The sequence below is a fragment of the Temnothorax nylanderi genome, unplaced genomic scaffold (genome assembly GCF_030848795.1).
Source record: "Temnothorax nylanderi isolate EJ_2023f unplaced genomic scaffold, tnyl_v1.0 TNYL_tig0016_pilon, whole genome shotgun sequence".
Lineage (NCBI taxonomy): Eukaryota > Metazoa > Arthropoda > Insecta > Hymenoptera > Formicidae > Temnothorax > Temnothorax nylanderi.
Genome location: NW_027249078.1, coordinates 1,586,331 through 1,602,461, shown reverse-complemented (window position 1 = coordinate 1,602,461; position 16,131 = coordinate 1,586,331). Strand labels below are relative to the sequence as shown.

Below are 16,131 nucleotides of genomic sequence, written 5' to 3'. Positions count from 1 at the left end.
GTTAAATTTTAATAGTACCGCGCGATTTAAATAATTTAGATTCTTCATCCTACTAATACATTATAAATCAGATATTGCATAGTTATGAGAATTTTAGGAGTAGAAAATTAAAAAAATTCGTTGAATTTAGAAACTAACGTCAACAGATATTAGAAGTGAGATTGCCGATATGTATATGTTAACTATTTTTCTCAATTAAAACAAAAAGAATAACGACGACGATATAATTCTGTTTTGTGAGAAACAATCATTAGAACTGTGGGATAAAAGTTTTACGAAGGTTTCGAGAGATAGCTTATAAAAATATGCAGTCTAACTATTTACAATATTTAGATAGTCACGTCTAAATACATACTTAAGAATAACGTCAGTTCAGTCAAGACACATTCTATAAGCGAAAAACCGATATCTGCCTTGATGCGATAATCGGTATACGTGGGCCACACGACTCGTTACGCTTCGCTACGACTCGCAAGGTCTCGACCTTGCGCGAACACGATTTCTCGCCCGGGAGAAGAGGAGAGATTTCACCGCAGCGTGTTCTCGTCCGACAGCGAAGATCTTCTTTGGGGCTGAAAGGCGCGTGTGAAATGGCGAAGTGAGTTTCCCATGCCGCGTGGCCATGGTATGACGGGGCGCATAGTTTATCAAAAATAAATTATCAAGAGGAGGATTGGAGGCGCGGCGAGAGAGAGAGAGAGAGAGAGAGAGAGAGAGAGAGAGAGAGAGAGAGAGAGAGAGAGAGAGAGAGAGAGAGAGAGTGAGGGGAGGGGGGACAAACGAGATGGCGATGTATACCGCGTGCCTTCGCGCGTGCATGACGACGTACAGGAAACTCTGGGGACCAAGAGACGGAGAGACTGGGATAGGTGAGAGCGGCGAGAGGAGGAAGCTCGATGAAGACGAAGAAGACGCCGAAGAAGTAGCGGCGAGCGAGCGAGTCGCGGGGGAACGGGGGAAGACACGGACCGACCACGAAGAAGCGACTTACGGCGACGCACGGCCGTTGCTCGAAGGACGGAAAGGTGGAAGAGCATCCTTTGGAACCGGTCCGTCTTCTCAGAGCTTGCTCCGAGCCGCGGCCAGGTGAAGCCAGAAGGTGAATCTTCGCGACGCTCGTCCTGGCTCGTTCGCCGAATGCTTTGTATTTCGAACGAGCCCGAAATACACAACTACGATTAAAATATTATTAAAAGATCGATATGCGTTAGTAATTTTGCGTAAAGTTTTGATACGCAACATACAGTAATTCACTTCAATACTATATTTTTCTAAGTATATATTTTTCATTTTCGATATATGTATATATACATATTTACATACACACACACACACACACAAATTGTGATTTATGTGCACAAGTAGATGCAATTTATATATTGTACAGATTGCATCAAAAAGTACATTGTAGTCAGTTGCATATTAGTATACATTCGTTGAACATAGGTAACACACAGTAAAAAATATAATTTTTATTCGATTATTCGTAAACAATGTAAGTAATTGTAGTGATCTCGTATCTCAAAGTGTGTACTTTACGTAGCTCGAAATGCATGAAGTGTGTCCAAATAAAACGCAAATTGAAAAGGTTAAAAGGGTAATGACATATGGTTAAGAGGGAATAAGAGGGTTAATAAGAGAATTCGAAAGAGAGCTGTTGCACGGCAATGGGATGAAACTGATCCTATCTGTTCGATATACGTAGCTTATCATTACGATCGCAGGAACCAGTTACTGTTACACTTAGAATGTACTATCCCAGTTTTACCTTGTGTGAAAGTCATATATAATATCCATAGCTTGGAGTTAGAACAAGTGTCGCATTCAGTACATTGAATGTATGCCGCAGAATAATATTCGTTATTCTGGTTTCAAGTTACTATAAAATTTAGTATAATATTTAAATATTGTATGCTACTCGTAAAACGCGCATATCTGTATGTACATGGGAATTAAAATGACCACTCTGCTTTTTAAAGTTAAAATGACAAATTTTATACTTTAACTTTAAAGCTTACATTTCACCTTCAATCTTTAAGCATGTATCACAAAATGGTGTTGGCCTCATTGCAGTTCTGACGCAGTTATAGATATGATTCATTGTCAGTAATTAAATTTCTGTGATCGCACATCAGTATCGACACACTTATTTTTTATAACTCGAGCAGTGATTTCTTAAGTACTAAGACATCCCGTTTTCTTCTTTCTCCAATTCGCTATATCGTATCTTTCTCCGATATTTCATTTTTATGATAAATTCCAACTAATAATTGTGTGTGTGTATGTTTTTAACAAATAACTCTGCTATATGTAATGTATATATATCTAATTCATTTTGCATCTAACGGCATGTAACGGTATTTCGCGATATAGCGTGAATACGGAGCGGTAAGTTGATTAAATTGATTATCGACCTATCCCAATTCCCAAACTTTTCAATGGGCAGTTTAGAAATCTTTCATTAATTATAGCAGAATGCGTCAAAATGTCAAATATAAAGTAAAACAATACTTGGGTTACGGAAAAGTGATGAGCCTACGTAATTGAGAACAAGGATAGTGACTACAGAAGCGGAAGAGCGAACGAGAGAGAAACAGGGGAAAAGAGAAAGACATGGCTGAGAGGAAAGAGCGGGAAAGGGAGGGTAAGCAAGAAGACAAGCGGGGGAACCCGGGAGGGTGACAGGATCACAAGATGAGAGGATGAGAGAAAGAGAGAAGGGAGAGGAGCGCAGAGCAGGTTAAGAACGACGATGGAGGAGAGGGGGAGAGAGAGAGAGAGAGAGAGAGAGAGAGAGAGAGAGAGAGAGAGAGAGAGAGAGAGAGAGAGAGAGAGAGAGAGCAGATGAAAAGGGCGAAGAGGGAGTAACGAAGGGAAGGCGGTGAGGAGTGAGTGGGAGAGTGAAGAGAGAAGAAACGGGAACTGAGGGAAATTGTGAGGTTGAAGAAAGATATTGGAAAAATATAGAAAGACATAAAGAAGGAAAGAAAGGGACAGGAGAAGTAGGCCTAGTGACAGCGTGAGATAGGGTGAGCGGAAGATGAGATGGAAGAAGGGGGGTGCAACCTCTCAACAATTATGAATGAGGATTCAGTTTTTCGATCGACTGTTTTGTATGCGAGAGATAATGCCATCGTATCACTCCTCTGAAAAGTAAGAATATTGAAAGGCCTGTGGAAGTAACTGTAAACTCATGGCGTTATTGCAATAATAAACTTTTCTACTTGCCGAGATGATGGTTGTGTCTTGTGACGCTGCGATCAATTCTTATCCGATTGCTGTTTCTTTGTAATCTAATTAAGATTTTATTCGCACAGAGACAACTATTGAATTTAAATTTGCGATTAGTTGAAATAGAAAATTTTTAGATATACGTATATATTTGAAGTTTCGAATGAGTGTGTGTGACCGAAATAAATCCTAGTTTTGCTTCCTTCCAGAAATATTATAGAAAGTGTATAACATAAACTACGTTTACGCGAGCGTTACTTCTGTAGTAACTTACGATAATTTACTCCGCGTAAACGAGTGAATTATCGTAAGTTACTACAGAAGTAACGCTCGCGTAAACGTAGTACTAGCTGGTTATTAAATAAGATAAAGCAACGTTTACACATGCAATGATTAGTGGCGCCAACTGACTGGCATTCATTTGGGTGCATCCAGGGGCGCACTCTCTCACTGAGCCGCTAAGTAGCAATCAAGTGTGATTGGTTGGATCCAAAGGTAAGAACCAATCACATTATATCGTTACTTAGCGGGTCAGTGAGCGGGTGCGCTTCTGGATGCACCCATTTGGCGCCAAAAACCGTTGCCATTAGTCCCAGTCTACAATAGGTGTTTTAAGCCCTAAGCCCTAAGAAATTGACCAATCACAGTCAATTATTCTCCTCAAATTCAAATGTTCCTGAACAATTTCTTAAGGCTTAGGGCTTAAAACACCTATTGTAGACCGGGACTGATGGCTTCTGCTCATATGACGCGGCAAAGCAGTAACCAATCACCATCTTGCTTTTCCGGAAGTAATAGATATATAACTGACTGATATAAAGCGGTAATTGGTCGCCGCTTTACCGCGTCCTGTGAGCAGGAGCCATTAAGATGCTAATACGGCTCTGTGATTGGTTCATAACATCTTAAGATTGTACTTAAGACGGTCTTCAATACAACAAGAATCGACGCGTCCAAAAATTGGATGCGTTTCGGAACGCAGGCTTGCTTGTGGAACGCCGTGGAACGATTGGTTCTAGTAGTACCAGGATACCTATTCTTGAAATCGTTCGTTATGAAACGAATTTGTTTATGAACGAAAAGGTGCGTCAACTGGGAAAACCCCATCTTTTCGTTCATAAACGAATTTGTTTCGTAATAGAACATACCCTGGCTGCGTTCCAAAATTCACTCTAGTTAACTTGAAATGCTATAGTGTGTGTGACGTAAACTATAGATTTTAGTTACTCAGAGTGAATTTTGGAACGCAGTCTCTACTCTACACTAAAATGAGATGTATGTACGCTCTCTACAATTATTTTCTTATCTTTCTAACCTAACTTAATCTTAAGTTTTAAACATAAGTGTAATCATCCAACAACAGACACCTTAAGTATGATATTGTGCTTTCGCAGATTTTATCAATACTGAATAGTGAAAAATTGTTTGATAATTATCAGGAAATTGTTATTTTATTATTGAGAGTAATAATTATAGAGAAGCTGTAGATTCCATGGCATTTCCACTAAATGACCAGGTTTACACAAAATCCTTTACTCCCAGGGAGTACGAGGTAAGTTATTTGGATACGATCGAAGATATCTTGAGAGAAATATGGTTATACGGATGCATATATATATATATATATATATATATATATACACACATATATTGTAAACATTTATTTGTAGGTAGAGCTTCTTTATGCAGCGAAAGAAAAGAATATAATTGTCTGTTTGGGAAAAAATTCCGAGCAAACCTTTCTTTCTATAAAACTGATTCAAGAGTTTGCTACGAACAATAGAAGGTAACGATAATGAAATGTTTTCCATTTGCCTCAACAGATATTGGGTATGTTTTCTATTGCTGAACTGGCTGCACTAGTTCAGCAATAGAAAACAGATCCTTCAATAGAGTTATTATCGTTGAATGTTAGCAAAAATGTTAAATATTGTGATAAATAGAAATATAAACATTTTACATAAAAATTATTCATTATTTTACATAAAGAATCTCAAGTCTATTGAATATGATATATATCTAATTATAGAAGTGGATTTAAATGTTAAATGTAATGTTTGTTAAATATACTTGAATTTGTCTTCTTATTTACATAGATTGGTGAGCAATGGTGGAAAGCGAGCAATATATATATTAAACGATGAGGATAAGTCTACAATAATAGGAACTTATATAAAACAATTAACAGATCTGAAAGTATTAGTATGCGATTTTGGTGTACTTGAGGGATTTGACAAAAGTTTTGAAAGTTCTCACGTAAGAAAAATGTTTATTATACATATACATATCAATGATGTTAGAAAAAGGAAATCTATTGGAAATATTTCCCCTTATTATATATTTTATTTTATACATAGGTATTAGTTGGAACACCAAAAATCTACGCACAACTAATATCTGGAAACAAACTTTTACCGTGTCACATAAATCTAGTCATAGTAGACGAGTGCCATAAGTCTATCGAAGATAGCAATCTAAAGTTTGTCCTGCAAACTTTTCTACTGTGCAACAATGTTCCTAGAATAATCGGGCTAGCGGTACCAGTGTTTAATTTGACACAAGAACCTGGAAGATTGGGCTTAGAGATAGAAAAAGTAGAGGCTGCCTTTCAGTGTGAAGTAGAAACCGCTAATGATATTCTTTCAATAATACGGTAAGTTTAAAATAATTTGTTCTCTCTAACATTGTTCTTTCTTGCAAACCATGTGAGAATTATTGTTATACGTAGTTATAGCCCAAAACCGAGAGAGTACGTTGTGGAATATGATAGGGGAGAAAAGAAAGACTTGTACAATACGCTTAAAAATTGCGTGCTACATGCCATTGAATTTTTACGCGATCATCGGTACGATCCAATGGAGATTTATACCGAAGAATTTTACGAGGATATTCAAAAAATTCCTGATCCCATACAAAAGCCCTTTGAGATGATGCAAGATTTTTTGTACATATTGGAAACTCTTGGACCATGGTGTGCGGATCGCGCTGCTCTGACATTACTATTTTTAACGGAAAAGTTGAAGATTAAAACTCCTTACGAGAGGCATTACCTTCTATTAAATATGATGACATCTGTTTTTATAAAAATCCGGTAAGTATTGTAATGAGGACGAGACGACGATGTTGACATCTATGCGCTATACGCGCTCAAAAGTTTGAGACATTGTATAATTTAGTGTGAAAATTATGTAAATTTTACATACAGTGCCCTTTGTGACAATGAATTTCAACATTTATCTGAGAAAGAAAGAATATATCAGTATAGTACTCCAAAAGTTCATCGACTATTGGAAATTTTAAAAATTTATACTCCTTTTTATACTAAAGAGATTAACACTCCGGAGAAAAAGGCAAGTGCTGGTAAGTATCTTTTCCAATTTTTATAAGATTTATATGAAGAGTATGCAATAATTTTGATGTACATTTAAAAATATATTGTACTTTCCTCAGATGTTAATTCAAAGAATTGTATCACAAAAAGTGATAAAAATGTTTCTTTTTCGAGAACTCAGGAAAAACCTGTGCAGTTGAAAAAGTTTGGAGGTAATTGGAAATCTAACGATGACAATTATAAAAAGACGTTCAAATCGCAACGTTACCCCTGTAGTGGTACAGACCCTGATCTACTCTGTGGAGTAATTTTTGTGGATAAAGGATTTACAGCCAAAGTTTTATTTTATTTACTAAGTGTATGTGTATAAATCCCATTACGATAATTACAAGATATCGCATAACGGCCAATTATTAAATATTAAATATTAATTGCTCATAGGAAATCTGTAAACATGACGAAGATTTGCACTTTTTATCGCCTCTTTACACAATTGAAAGAAACATTGATGACATTGGTTATTCGAGAGATTTAGAGATGGAACACAGGAAGCAGGAAGAAGTCTTGAAGCGATTTAGAATTCATGAATGTAACTTGTTGATTGCAACTTCAATCTTGGAAGAAGGTTCGCAAAAACTTTTTATTATTCTATTCATATTAGATTTTTCTTAAAAAACGAGTTTCACTTCGAAAAGGCTTAGATCCAGAATCAAAGAAAGAAGCTTGTACGAACATATGTTTGATTTTATATTTTTAGTAAACATAGATGTGTGCGCGCGTGTGTTTTTTTATGATATATTTTGTACCATCTTTTTTTCCTTTTGTACTTATTTACACTCTGTACACTTTTTCCAAAAACATTTATCTATCTATCTATCTATTACGATAGGTATCGTTTTTTTCATGTACGATACATTTTACAGGCATCGATATTCCAAAATGCAATTTTGTGATGAGGTATGACTTTCCGAAGAATTATCAGTCATATGTACAATGCAAGAGTAGAGCAAGAGCCATAGATGCCTTGCATATATTATTAGTGCCACAAGAAGCAGCTAACGAATTTATATGGCAATTAGCTCAATATCAATATATAGAGAAGGTATAATTTGCAAGATTTAATTCTATAATCCACCTTCAATAAAATTTTAATGTCTTGTAAGGCTTCTATTATCTCAGCGCAGTTATATCGAATTACGACATTTTAAGCGAGAAAATATATGAATTTTTTCTTGTTACTACATGCAATACATGTCGAAGTTAAATTAGCTTGTTTCTTTCTTTTTTGTATTTAATTGCGTTTGATAGCATAGATTGGATAAAATATATTCCTCTTTTTTTATCTCGTTATCCATACATATGAATACACATATAATTTAGTCTACATGTATTTTACACTTCTAAGGCCGGTATTCATAGTCGGTTCTTATATTTAAGACCGTCTTAAATACAATCTTAAGATGTCATGAACCAATCACAGAGCCGTATTAGCATCTTAAGACATTACTTAAGACGGTCTTGAAATAAGAACCGACTATGAATACCGGCCTAAATCTTACTTTCCCTGAATGGAAATGTATCTCGTGCCAATCGATATAACAATTGACGATTCTGTTTATTAATCCACAAAGAGAACTTTGATATATTATCAAAGTTCTCTTATATTATCTCATTATATTATCAATCTACTTAATACTATCGAATACGTATGATGGCACGTCAAAGGAAAAAAAAATCCATTTTGATATTATAACGCAAGAAAACAACTCGTATGATTTCTCGCGTCTGCTGTCGCAATTCGCAATATAGCTGAAGTGAGAAAAAAGGGGAATCTTAATTAATTTGTATTCGGGCTTATCTTTCCAAGTCGTAGTATTGCATACGTTTTATTTGATTTATTCATGAACTTCAGTGCGTACCAGTTTTATTATCAACCTTTAATGTGGTTCATTATCTGTGCCTCAGTCGAAAATTGTAATGGAAGAGCATCAATCTATTTTGTAGACTTTATTATTAAAATGTTCTAATAAAGAGCTAACTGAGGACGAAGAGAATGAAGCAGACATGTATGCTGCAATGATACCACATTACAAACCACTCGATGCTGATGATGCTCCCAAAGTAACTTTTAATTCTGCCATATCATTAGTTAACAGGTAACATAATGTTTTATGTATATCACTAATACTTAATGAAAAAACGGTACAAGTATCGTTCAAAAGGTCTGATCGCTAATATTAATGCTTTAAATCGTGCAGGTATTGTGCGAAATTACCGAGTGACACTTTCACGAGATTAACACCAGAGTGGTATATCGAAACAGTGAATGTTCATGATATGGTGATGTACATCTGTTTCCTACGACTTCCTATTAATTCACCGTTGAAATATGTAGTTACGGTAATTAGTTATTATATACGTATGTTGGAATGCAACATAAAAGACATTACAGCATGTTCCTTTAGCCATAGCTCATTTGATCGATTTAGATGTGATTTTCGCTTAGCGGAACAGGATCTTGCTTGTTGGATTTTTGATTTTGATGTCACATAGCGCACATTTGAACTACAACAATAACTAACGTTATAATTTCTTGTAATTTTAAATTAAAATTCTATTAAAACAAAATTTGCTGGAAACTGAGTAAAGTACGATGATTTTATTATATATTTTCTCTCACGAGACTCAGTTTAGCAAAAGTTCCTCTTTATTTTAATTTTTATTCAGGTTCTCGAATGATATACGGATGTCTTTCATGACACTTTTTATCAAGAGAAAAAATTTCAATTCTCTTGTAACGTTTTGAAAACACAGCAAAAAGTTCATCCAGTAGTTTTGGGAAATATTTCTGTACGCAATTATTTATATACACTATAATATATGTACATATCACGGCTTTTCCTTTCTTTTGTCACATCTTAGTCATATCCAATGCCGAATAGAGCAATGGCTAGACGTATGGCTGCCTTGCAAATGTGTATCGATTTACATCGAGGAAACGAGATAGACGACAATTTGTTACCTATCGGAAAGGAAAATTTTAAAGCCAAACCTGAAGATGCAGAGGTACCTGCCTTGCCAGATGAAAGCAGAGCTGACTTTTCAGAAGCTAGACCGGGAACGACAAAACGAAGACAATATTACTATAAAAAGGTTTCTACCATTACTTTGAAAATCTTGTTTCTTCTTTCCCACAGCCGAGTAAGTAGTTGTTTAAAATTTGCGTTATTCTATCCAGACAGCTGAAGCACTAACGGATTGTAGACCAATAGTTGGAGTACCGTCTTATCTATATCACATTAATATGGTACTAAGTTGTCCTTTGCCTGAGGAACAAAATACACGAGGTAGACGCATTTATCCCCCTGAAGAATCGGCCATTGGATTTGGCATACTTACGTTAAAGGAGATACCCAAGGTGATAATTTCTCATATTCCGCGTTTCTGAGTTCCCAATTTATTGTCTGTACTTATCGTATTATTTATTCGAGAAATTTATAATTCTTCCGATGTATGTGTTTTATGTAGCTTACTTTCTTTTTACAGTTGTGTCCGTTCCCTATTTATACTAGGTCAGGTGAAGTTCATGTGCAATTAAAACTTAGTAAGGAGACTGTAATCCTGGATGACGTTCAGATAGAGAGAGTCGACACTTTCCTTAATTATACCTTTACAAACGTTTTGAGATTACAGAAATATCTAATGCTCTTTGATCCAAACGCTTCCGAGAATTCGTATATAATTGTACCGGTAAAAATATGTGAGTATAAATATGTGGATGTATTAGAATAATTAGAAAACGGAACGATGTGTAAATCTGTGGAAACACTTTATTTGTTCAGGTGAAGTCTATAAAATTGTTCGAAATTATGAACAGGAGCGCGCTATTAGCGCTATTTGCTTATTGCTTATTCTATCCTTGTTTTATACCTAATGAGCGATAAAGATAGAATGATGCAATAGCGCTAATAGCGCGCTCCCTGAGTGCAGCCACAGTTATATTCGAATTTTTTTTATAACTTTGGCAAATTTAATATAATATAGATCATCATGATACAGATTATAGAGGGAAAGATTCTTGATGCTTTTATTTAAATCTCTTTTAAAGAGATATCGTAAAATAAGAAATACCGTGAAAGCAAAATCTTCGTAAAGTTTAATACTTACTGTAAAACTTAACTTTTTAGTTACGACGTATGACGGGTCAGATGTTAGCGTGGATTGGAATTTTTTAGAATGCATTTATCAGAACCGAAATGCGGTGCCAACTAAGGTTCCAGAAGAAGATAGAAAAAATTTCAAATTCGATCCATCCAAATATTATGACGCCGTAATCATGCCGTGGTATAGAAGTCAAGACCAACCACAGGTAAATTCATATAATTAGGTATAAATTAAATATATTGAAATGTAAAGTTCTTGTGTATTTTATGATCTTTCGCGGTACTTTTTCCTTTTTTTCCCCTCCTTCAGTACTTCTATGTAGCGGAAATATGCGCAAACTTAAATCCAAAGTCTTCTTTTCCCGGCCACGACTATAGCACTTTCGAAGAGTATTACTTGAAGAAATACGGTATACAAATACAAAATCTAGAGCAATCGTTGTTAGATGTGGATCATACATCAGCTAGACTAAACTTTTTAACTCCTAGGTGAGGCCTATGTGAAACAACTATTTATCGAGACATTCACATCTTTCAAACAACGATCTAATAATTTGTTTATTCTAGATATGTAAATCGCAAAGGCGTCGCGTTGCCTACGAGCAGCGAGGAGACAAAACGCGCGAAGAGAGAAAATTTAGAGCAGAAACAGATTCTTGTTGCTGAATTATGCGCTATTCATCCTTTTCCAGCGTCTTTATGGAGACAAGCGGTCTGCTTGCCCTGCATATTGTATAGAATTAACGCTTTGTTGCTCGCTAATCAAATACGATGTCAAGTTGCACATATGATAAATTTAGGGCAACAAAATCTGAATTCAGGTACGCGATCGCTTGAAATTTGCATACGTATTTCGAGGAGACGTATTTCATTTCCGTCTGTCGATTCAATAATGAATTAGAATTAGACAATTCCGAAATGACGCGAGTGTGTGTGAGATTAATATTTATCGGTTACCCTCTTCGATACATTATTCTAGATTTTGAATGGCCGGCGTTAGATTTTGGGTGGAGCTTGGCAGAAGTATTGAAAAGATCAAAGGAAACGGAGAAAGCAAAACAGACTAAAAATGAAAATGCACAGGACAACTCGTCTTTGAACGATATAGACGTTAGCGAGTGTGACGAGAATACGACGTCTGGCCAAGACGTGAACGATAAACGACAGGCATCGTGCAACGAGATTGAAAAACAAATAGAATTGGAGTCCGACAATGCCCGAACCGATGAGGTAGAAGAAGATATTACCGATGAGCGGAAGGATGACGAGCTGGAGATTGGTACATGGTCAAACGACATGGCATTGTCCAACGACGTGACGATGGTTTCCACGGATTATGATGTGAATAATCTGCAATCGTTTCCTCTAAATGTGACAGTCTTGTCGCAAGATTTTGGTTGGAATGACATTCGATACGGCTCGCCAACGTACGAATCCGACTTGGATGGTTACGAATCAGATGACATATACAGCGATGGCTTTGTCGACACGTCTGACGAAAGTGAGGATGAAAGTAGAGGCTTGAAGATTTCTTACATGGGAGAAAATATTGCCGAAGCTGTGGAGGATGAGAAACAAATATGTAAGCAGGAGATTAACAAAAAGATCTTGGATCTTTTGGAGACGGAGAAGAATTTCGATAATAATTTTTGGATGTATGCGGAAAAGGACGAAGAGTTATTACTTGCGAAGCATAAGGAAGCGCATTATGAGTACGCCAAGAGAAAGGAACGCGATATAATGACCGACGGTACTTTTATATCTTGCAATTCTGAAATTACGATTAAGAGGAGGAACTCGTCGAGTTGTCAAACTGAGAGCGAAAAACCGAATTATAAACATAAGGATTACATAGAAACTGTTGTAAGAAGATTTACTATCCAAGTATTAAATAAGAAGTCTACTGGACCTGCTCGCATGGTAAAAAAAGAGATTAACAAGCCAAATGAAAGAAATTATTCAAATAACGGTCTCTTTAGTTTCGACTATCAACCGGAATTGAGAGGCCATTCAGGACCAAGTCCTAGTCTGATCCTGCAGGCTCTAACAATGTCTAATGCGAATGACGGTATTAATTTAGAGCGGTTGGAGACAATCGGCGACTCGTTTCTCAAGTATGCTATAACTACATATTTATATTGTACGTATGACAATATCCACGAAGGAAAGCTCAGTCATTTAAGATCAAAACAGGTATTTTATATTTTATATTGAGCGATTATACTAAGCGTTACGTCTACGTCTATGTAACGTTCGTCAAATTGCTGTTTTTTTTTTCTTTTCAGGTTAGCAATTTGAATCTTTATAGACTTGGCAGGCAGAAAATGCTCGGCGAGAGTATGATAGCAACCAAGTTCGAGCCGCATGACAATTGGCTACCTCCTTGCTATTACGTTCCTAAGGAACTCGAGCAAGCATTGATCGAATCTGGTGTTCCTTCCGCTCTGTGGAATCAAGCTGACATTCCTACCTTGCAAGCTGTGAATCCCACCGAAATAACTCTGCTCGTTAAAGAGACTGAGGAAAAGCTCGTGATTATGAAGAGTGAATTGGATAAAAACGAAAGTAGACTGTCGAACAATTTAGATAATTTGCGATGCTTCATACCTTACAATTTAATTACGCAGCACAGTATCCCAGACAAAAGTATCGCGGATTGCGTAGAAGCTTTGATAGGGGCATATTTAATTGCATGTGGCCCCCGTGGGGCGCTTCTCTTCATGACCTGGTTAGGAATTCACGTTTTGCCCACCGAAGAAGTTTGCATCATAAGCGAGAACAAGCCGGAAGAAAGGATACCTGGCAGTACGCCATACGTAAAGGGAGTTAATGAACACGGTGAAACTACTACTTGGACGCAAGTGAGTAGTTGCATTTATAGATTCTCTAAAAAAAAAAATCTCTTAAACTCGTTCGGAATTCGTTGGAGACGTAATTGTAATATATGCAGGCAATTTTTGTGAACAGTTTTCTGACTTTCAGTTTGTCGTGATGTAATTTGAATGTAATATAGATCGTATTTTAAATATTTCAAGAGTTTTAATTACTTTAATGGAGGTTTCACTTTCGGTCACTAGGGTGTCCAATATATTGAAACTTGAAGTTTTAGAAAACAGTCGTTGTGTATGTGTGTGCGTATGCAATATTTTTTGCAAACCCGAAAAGTTTATTTGACAAAAAGAAAACAATGTCGTCGTACGTTTCGCTCTGCGTCATACATTTTCAACAATTTATATGTGTGTAAATTTTTATGACAATCGTCTTGTTTATGTAAAAAAATTTTCCTCCTTCAATGTTTCTCCTATTAGATTCGTTACGGAAAGTTGGAAGAACCGCAAAATCCATTACTCCGTCACATTCCTGACCCAGAGAGTGAGTTATATATAATGCTCGACGGATACGAAGAGTTAGAGGAAAGTATAGGATATAAATTTCGTGACAATAGTTATCTTTTGCAAGCGTTTACGCATGCTTCTTATCAGCCAAATAGATTAACGGATTGTTATCAACGTTTGGAATTTCTTGGCGACGCTGTGCTAGGTAAAGCTTTTATCAATTAAGGTTAATTATCAAACTGCAATATATAATTATCTGTAATTATCGCATCAAAATTATATCTCTTGCATTTCAGATTATTTAATAACTAGACATTTATACGAGGACTCTCGGCAACATTCGCCAGGTGCTTTAACGGATTTACGATCCGCTTTAGTCAATAACACGATATTTGCTTCTTTAGCTGTAAGGTGCGGTTTTCATAAATATTTCCGTCATCTCTCTCCTGGACTAAGCGTGGTAATAAATCGCTTTGTCAGAATACAGGAGGAAAATGGACATTCCATTAGCGAAGAGGTACAAAGAATTATTATTGCTTGTTATCGCTATTATTATCATTATCGTCAACATCACCATCAACATCATCATAATCGGCATTATTGTTGTTGTTATCATTATCATTATCATTATTATTTTCTCGATGTGATACAATCGACAGAAGTCGGTGGAACACTTTTCTTTTGATAAAGAGAGGTTGCGGACGGTTTTGTGTCCAACTGTACATTGAAGCACACAAATACATTACGTTCTTAATAAAAATACGCATTTGTGCACCTATAAATGTGACGGTAATGAATCGTGCGTTTTAGTATTACTTGATTGGCGAGGAGGAATGTGAAGAAGCCGAAGATGTAGAAGTTCCAAAGGCACTAGGTGATGTTTTCGAGTCATTAGCCGGCGCTATTTACTTGGATAGCGGAATGTCTCTCGATGCGGTGTGGAGTGTTTATTACACGATAATGAAGTCAGAAATTGGTAAATATACCTTGTCAAATATATCTTATCAAATTGATGTTTAAGGTATCCGGTCAATTTATTAAAAAATATTGTATAATTGCAGAACAATTCAGCACGAATGTTCCCAAATCTCCAATTCGTGAATTATTAGAATTAGAACCCGAAACGGCAAAATTTGGTAGGCCTGAGAAACTGGCTGATGGCCGTAGAGTTCGAGTAACTGTAGACGTGTTTGGTAAGGGTTCCTTCAAAGGAATCGGGCGAAATTACAGAATCGCAAAATGTACAGCGGCTAAATGCGCCTTGAAGAAATTAAAGAGCAAAGTACAGAATTGCCCAAGGCAAAAACTATGACAAAACTCGTAATTTGTAAAAGGGAAAAAACATACGATAAGTTTCTTGTATTCAAGAAATTGTTGGGTGAGACGTTTACGTCTCAAGATTATTACATTCATGAGTGTACTTACGAACTTACAACGTTAAAAGTAATCTTTCGTTAAAAAGATAGAACATTACATCAGTGCAGTATGATGATTTAGATAGACATTAATCTTAACGAAGAAGTTGTTACATTTGAGCCTAATCGTGTTAATTGCGCTGACAATTAACGAGTTGGATATAACGTGAAATAGGAGAATAAATAAATTTTACTAATTACATGTGACTGATAATAAAGTATAAAGATGAGAGAGGTAGATAACACGCGAAATATTTTATTCGGGGTACCATGCGATGCATCAATTGCAATGATATCTCGTCTTCGAGTCTTGATTAGAGTCGATTAGATATCTTTTTAGGTATCGGATATCGATTAAGTGTCGAATTTATAAAATGTGTTCTTTTACCTTTCTCTAAAAATAAAACAACATTTATTTCATCTCTATTTGTATTCTTTTCAAATCGCGTTTATTATTCGAGAATATAATTACGTTTCTTCGCTATTTTAACACGTTGCAACATCAAAAGACTTTGAGAACGCATAGCATGTTCGTACATTTTTTCAGTTTAGGCTTGCCTGTTGGTTCGTCAAAATATTTTATATATAACTGTCATTATCTCAAAACTCTAGTCACGCTAGTGATCAGTTTATATTGTCTAATAAGGGAATCTTGA

The 16,131-nt window shown here is 36.1% G+C and overlaps 1 protein-coding gene across 1 annotated transcript; it reads left to right on the top strand.

The window, feature by feature from the left end:
• The first annotated feature begins 4,537 nt into the window (after positions 1 to 4,537).
• On the top strand, positions 4,538 to 15,895 carry Dcr-1 (endoribonuclease Dicer-1). The gene is made up of 23 exons (XM_071698713.1): positions 4,538 to 4,783; positions 4,902 to 5,017; positions 5,328 to 5,487; positions 5,589 to 5,884; positions 5,960 to 6,322; positions 6,437 to 6,591; positions 6,682 to 6,920; positions 7,004 to 7,187; positions 7,486 to 7,664; positions 8,567 to 8,718; positions 8,821 to 8,962; positions 9,485 to 9,715; positions 9,801 to 9,980; positions 10,109 to 10,322; positions 10,750 to 10,931; positions 11,036 to 11,214; positions 11,293 to 11,546; positions 11,705 to 12,918; positions 13,011 to 13,586; positions 14,034 to 14,265; positions 14,357 to 14,577; positions 14,871 to 15,036; positions 15,122 to 15,895. The coding sequence occupies exons 1-23, from the start codon at positions 4,724 to 4,726 to the stop codon at positions 15,370 to 15,372; spliced, it is 5,946 nt and encodes a 1,981-aa protein (XP_071554814.1). The 5' UTR covers positions 4,538 to 4,723; the 3' UTR covers positions 15,373 to 15,895.
• The last annotated feature ends 236 nt before the right edge of the window (positions 15,896 to 16,131 follow it).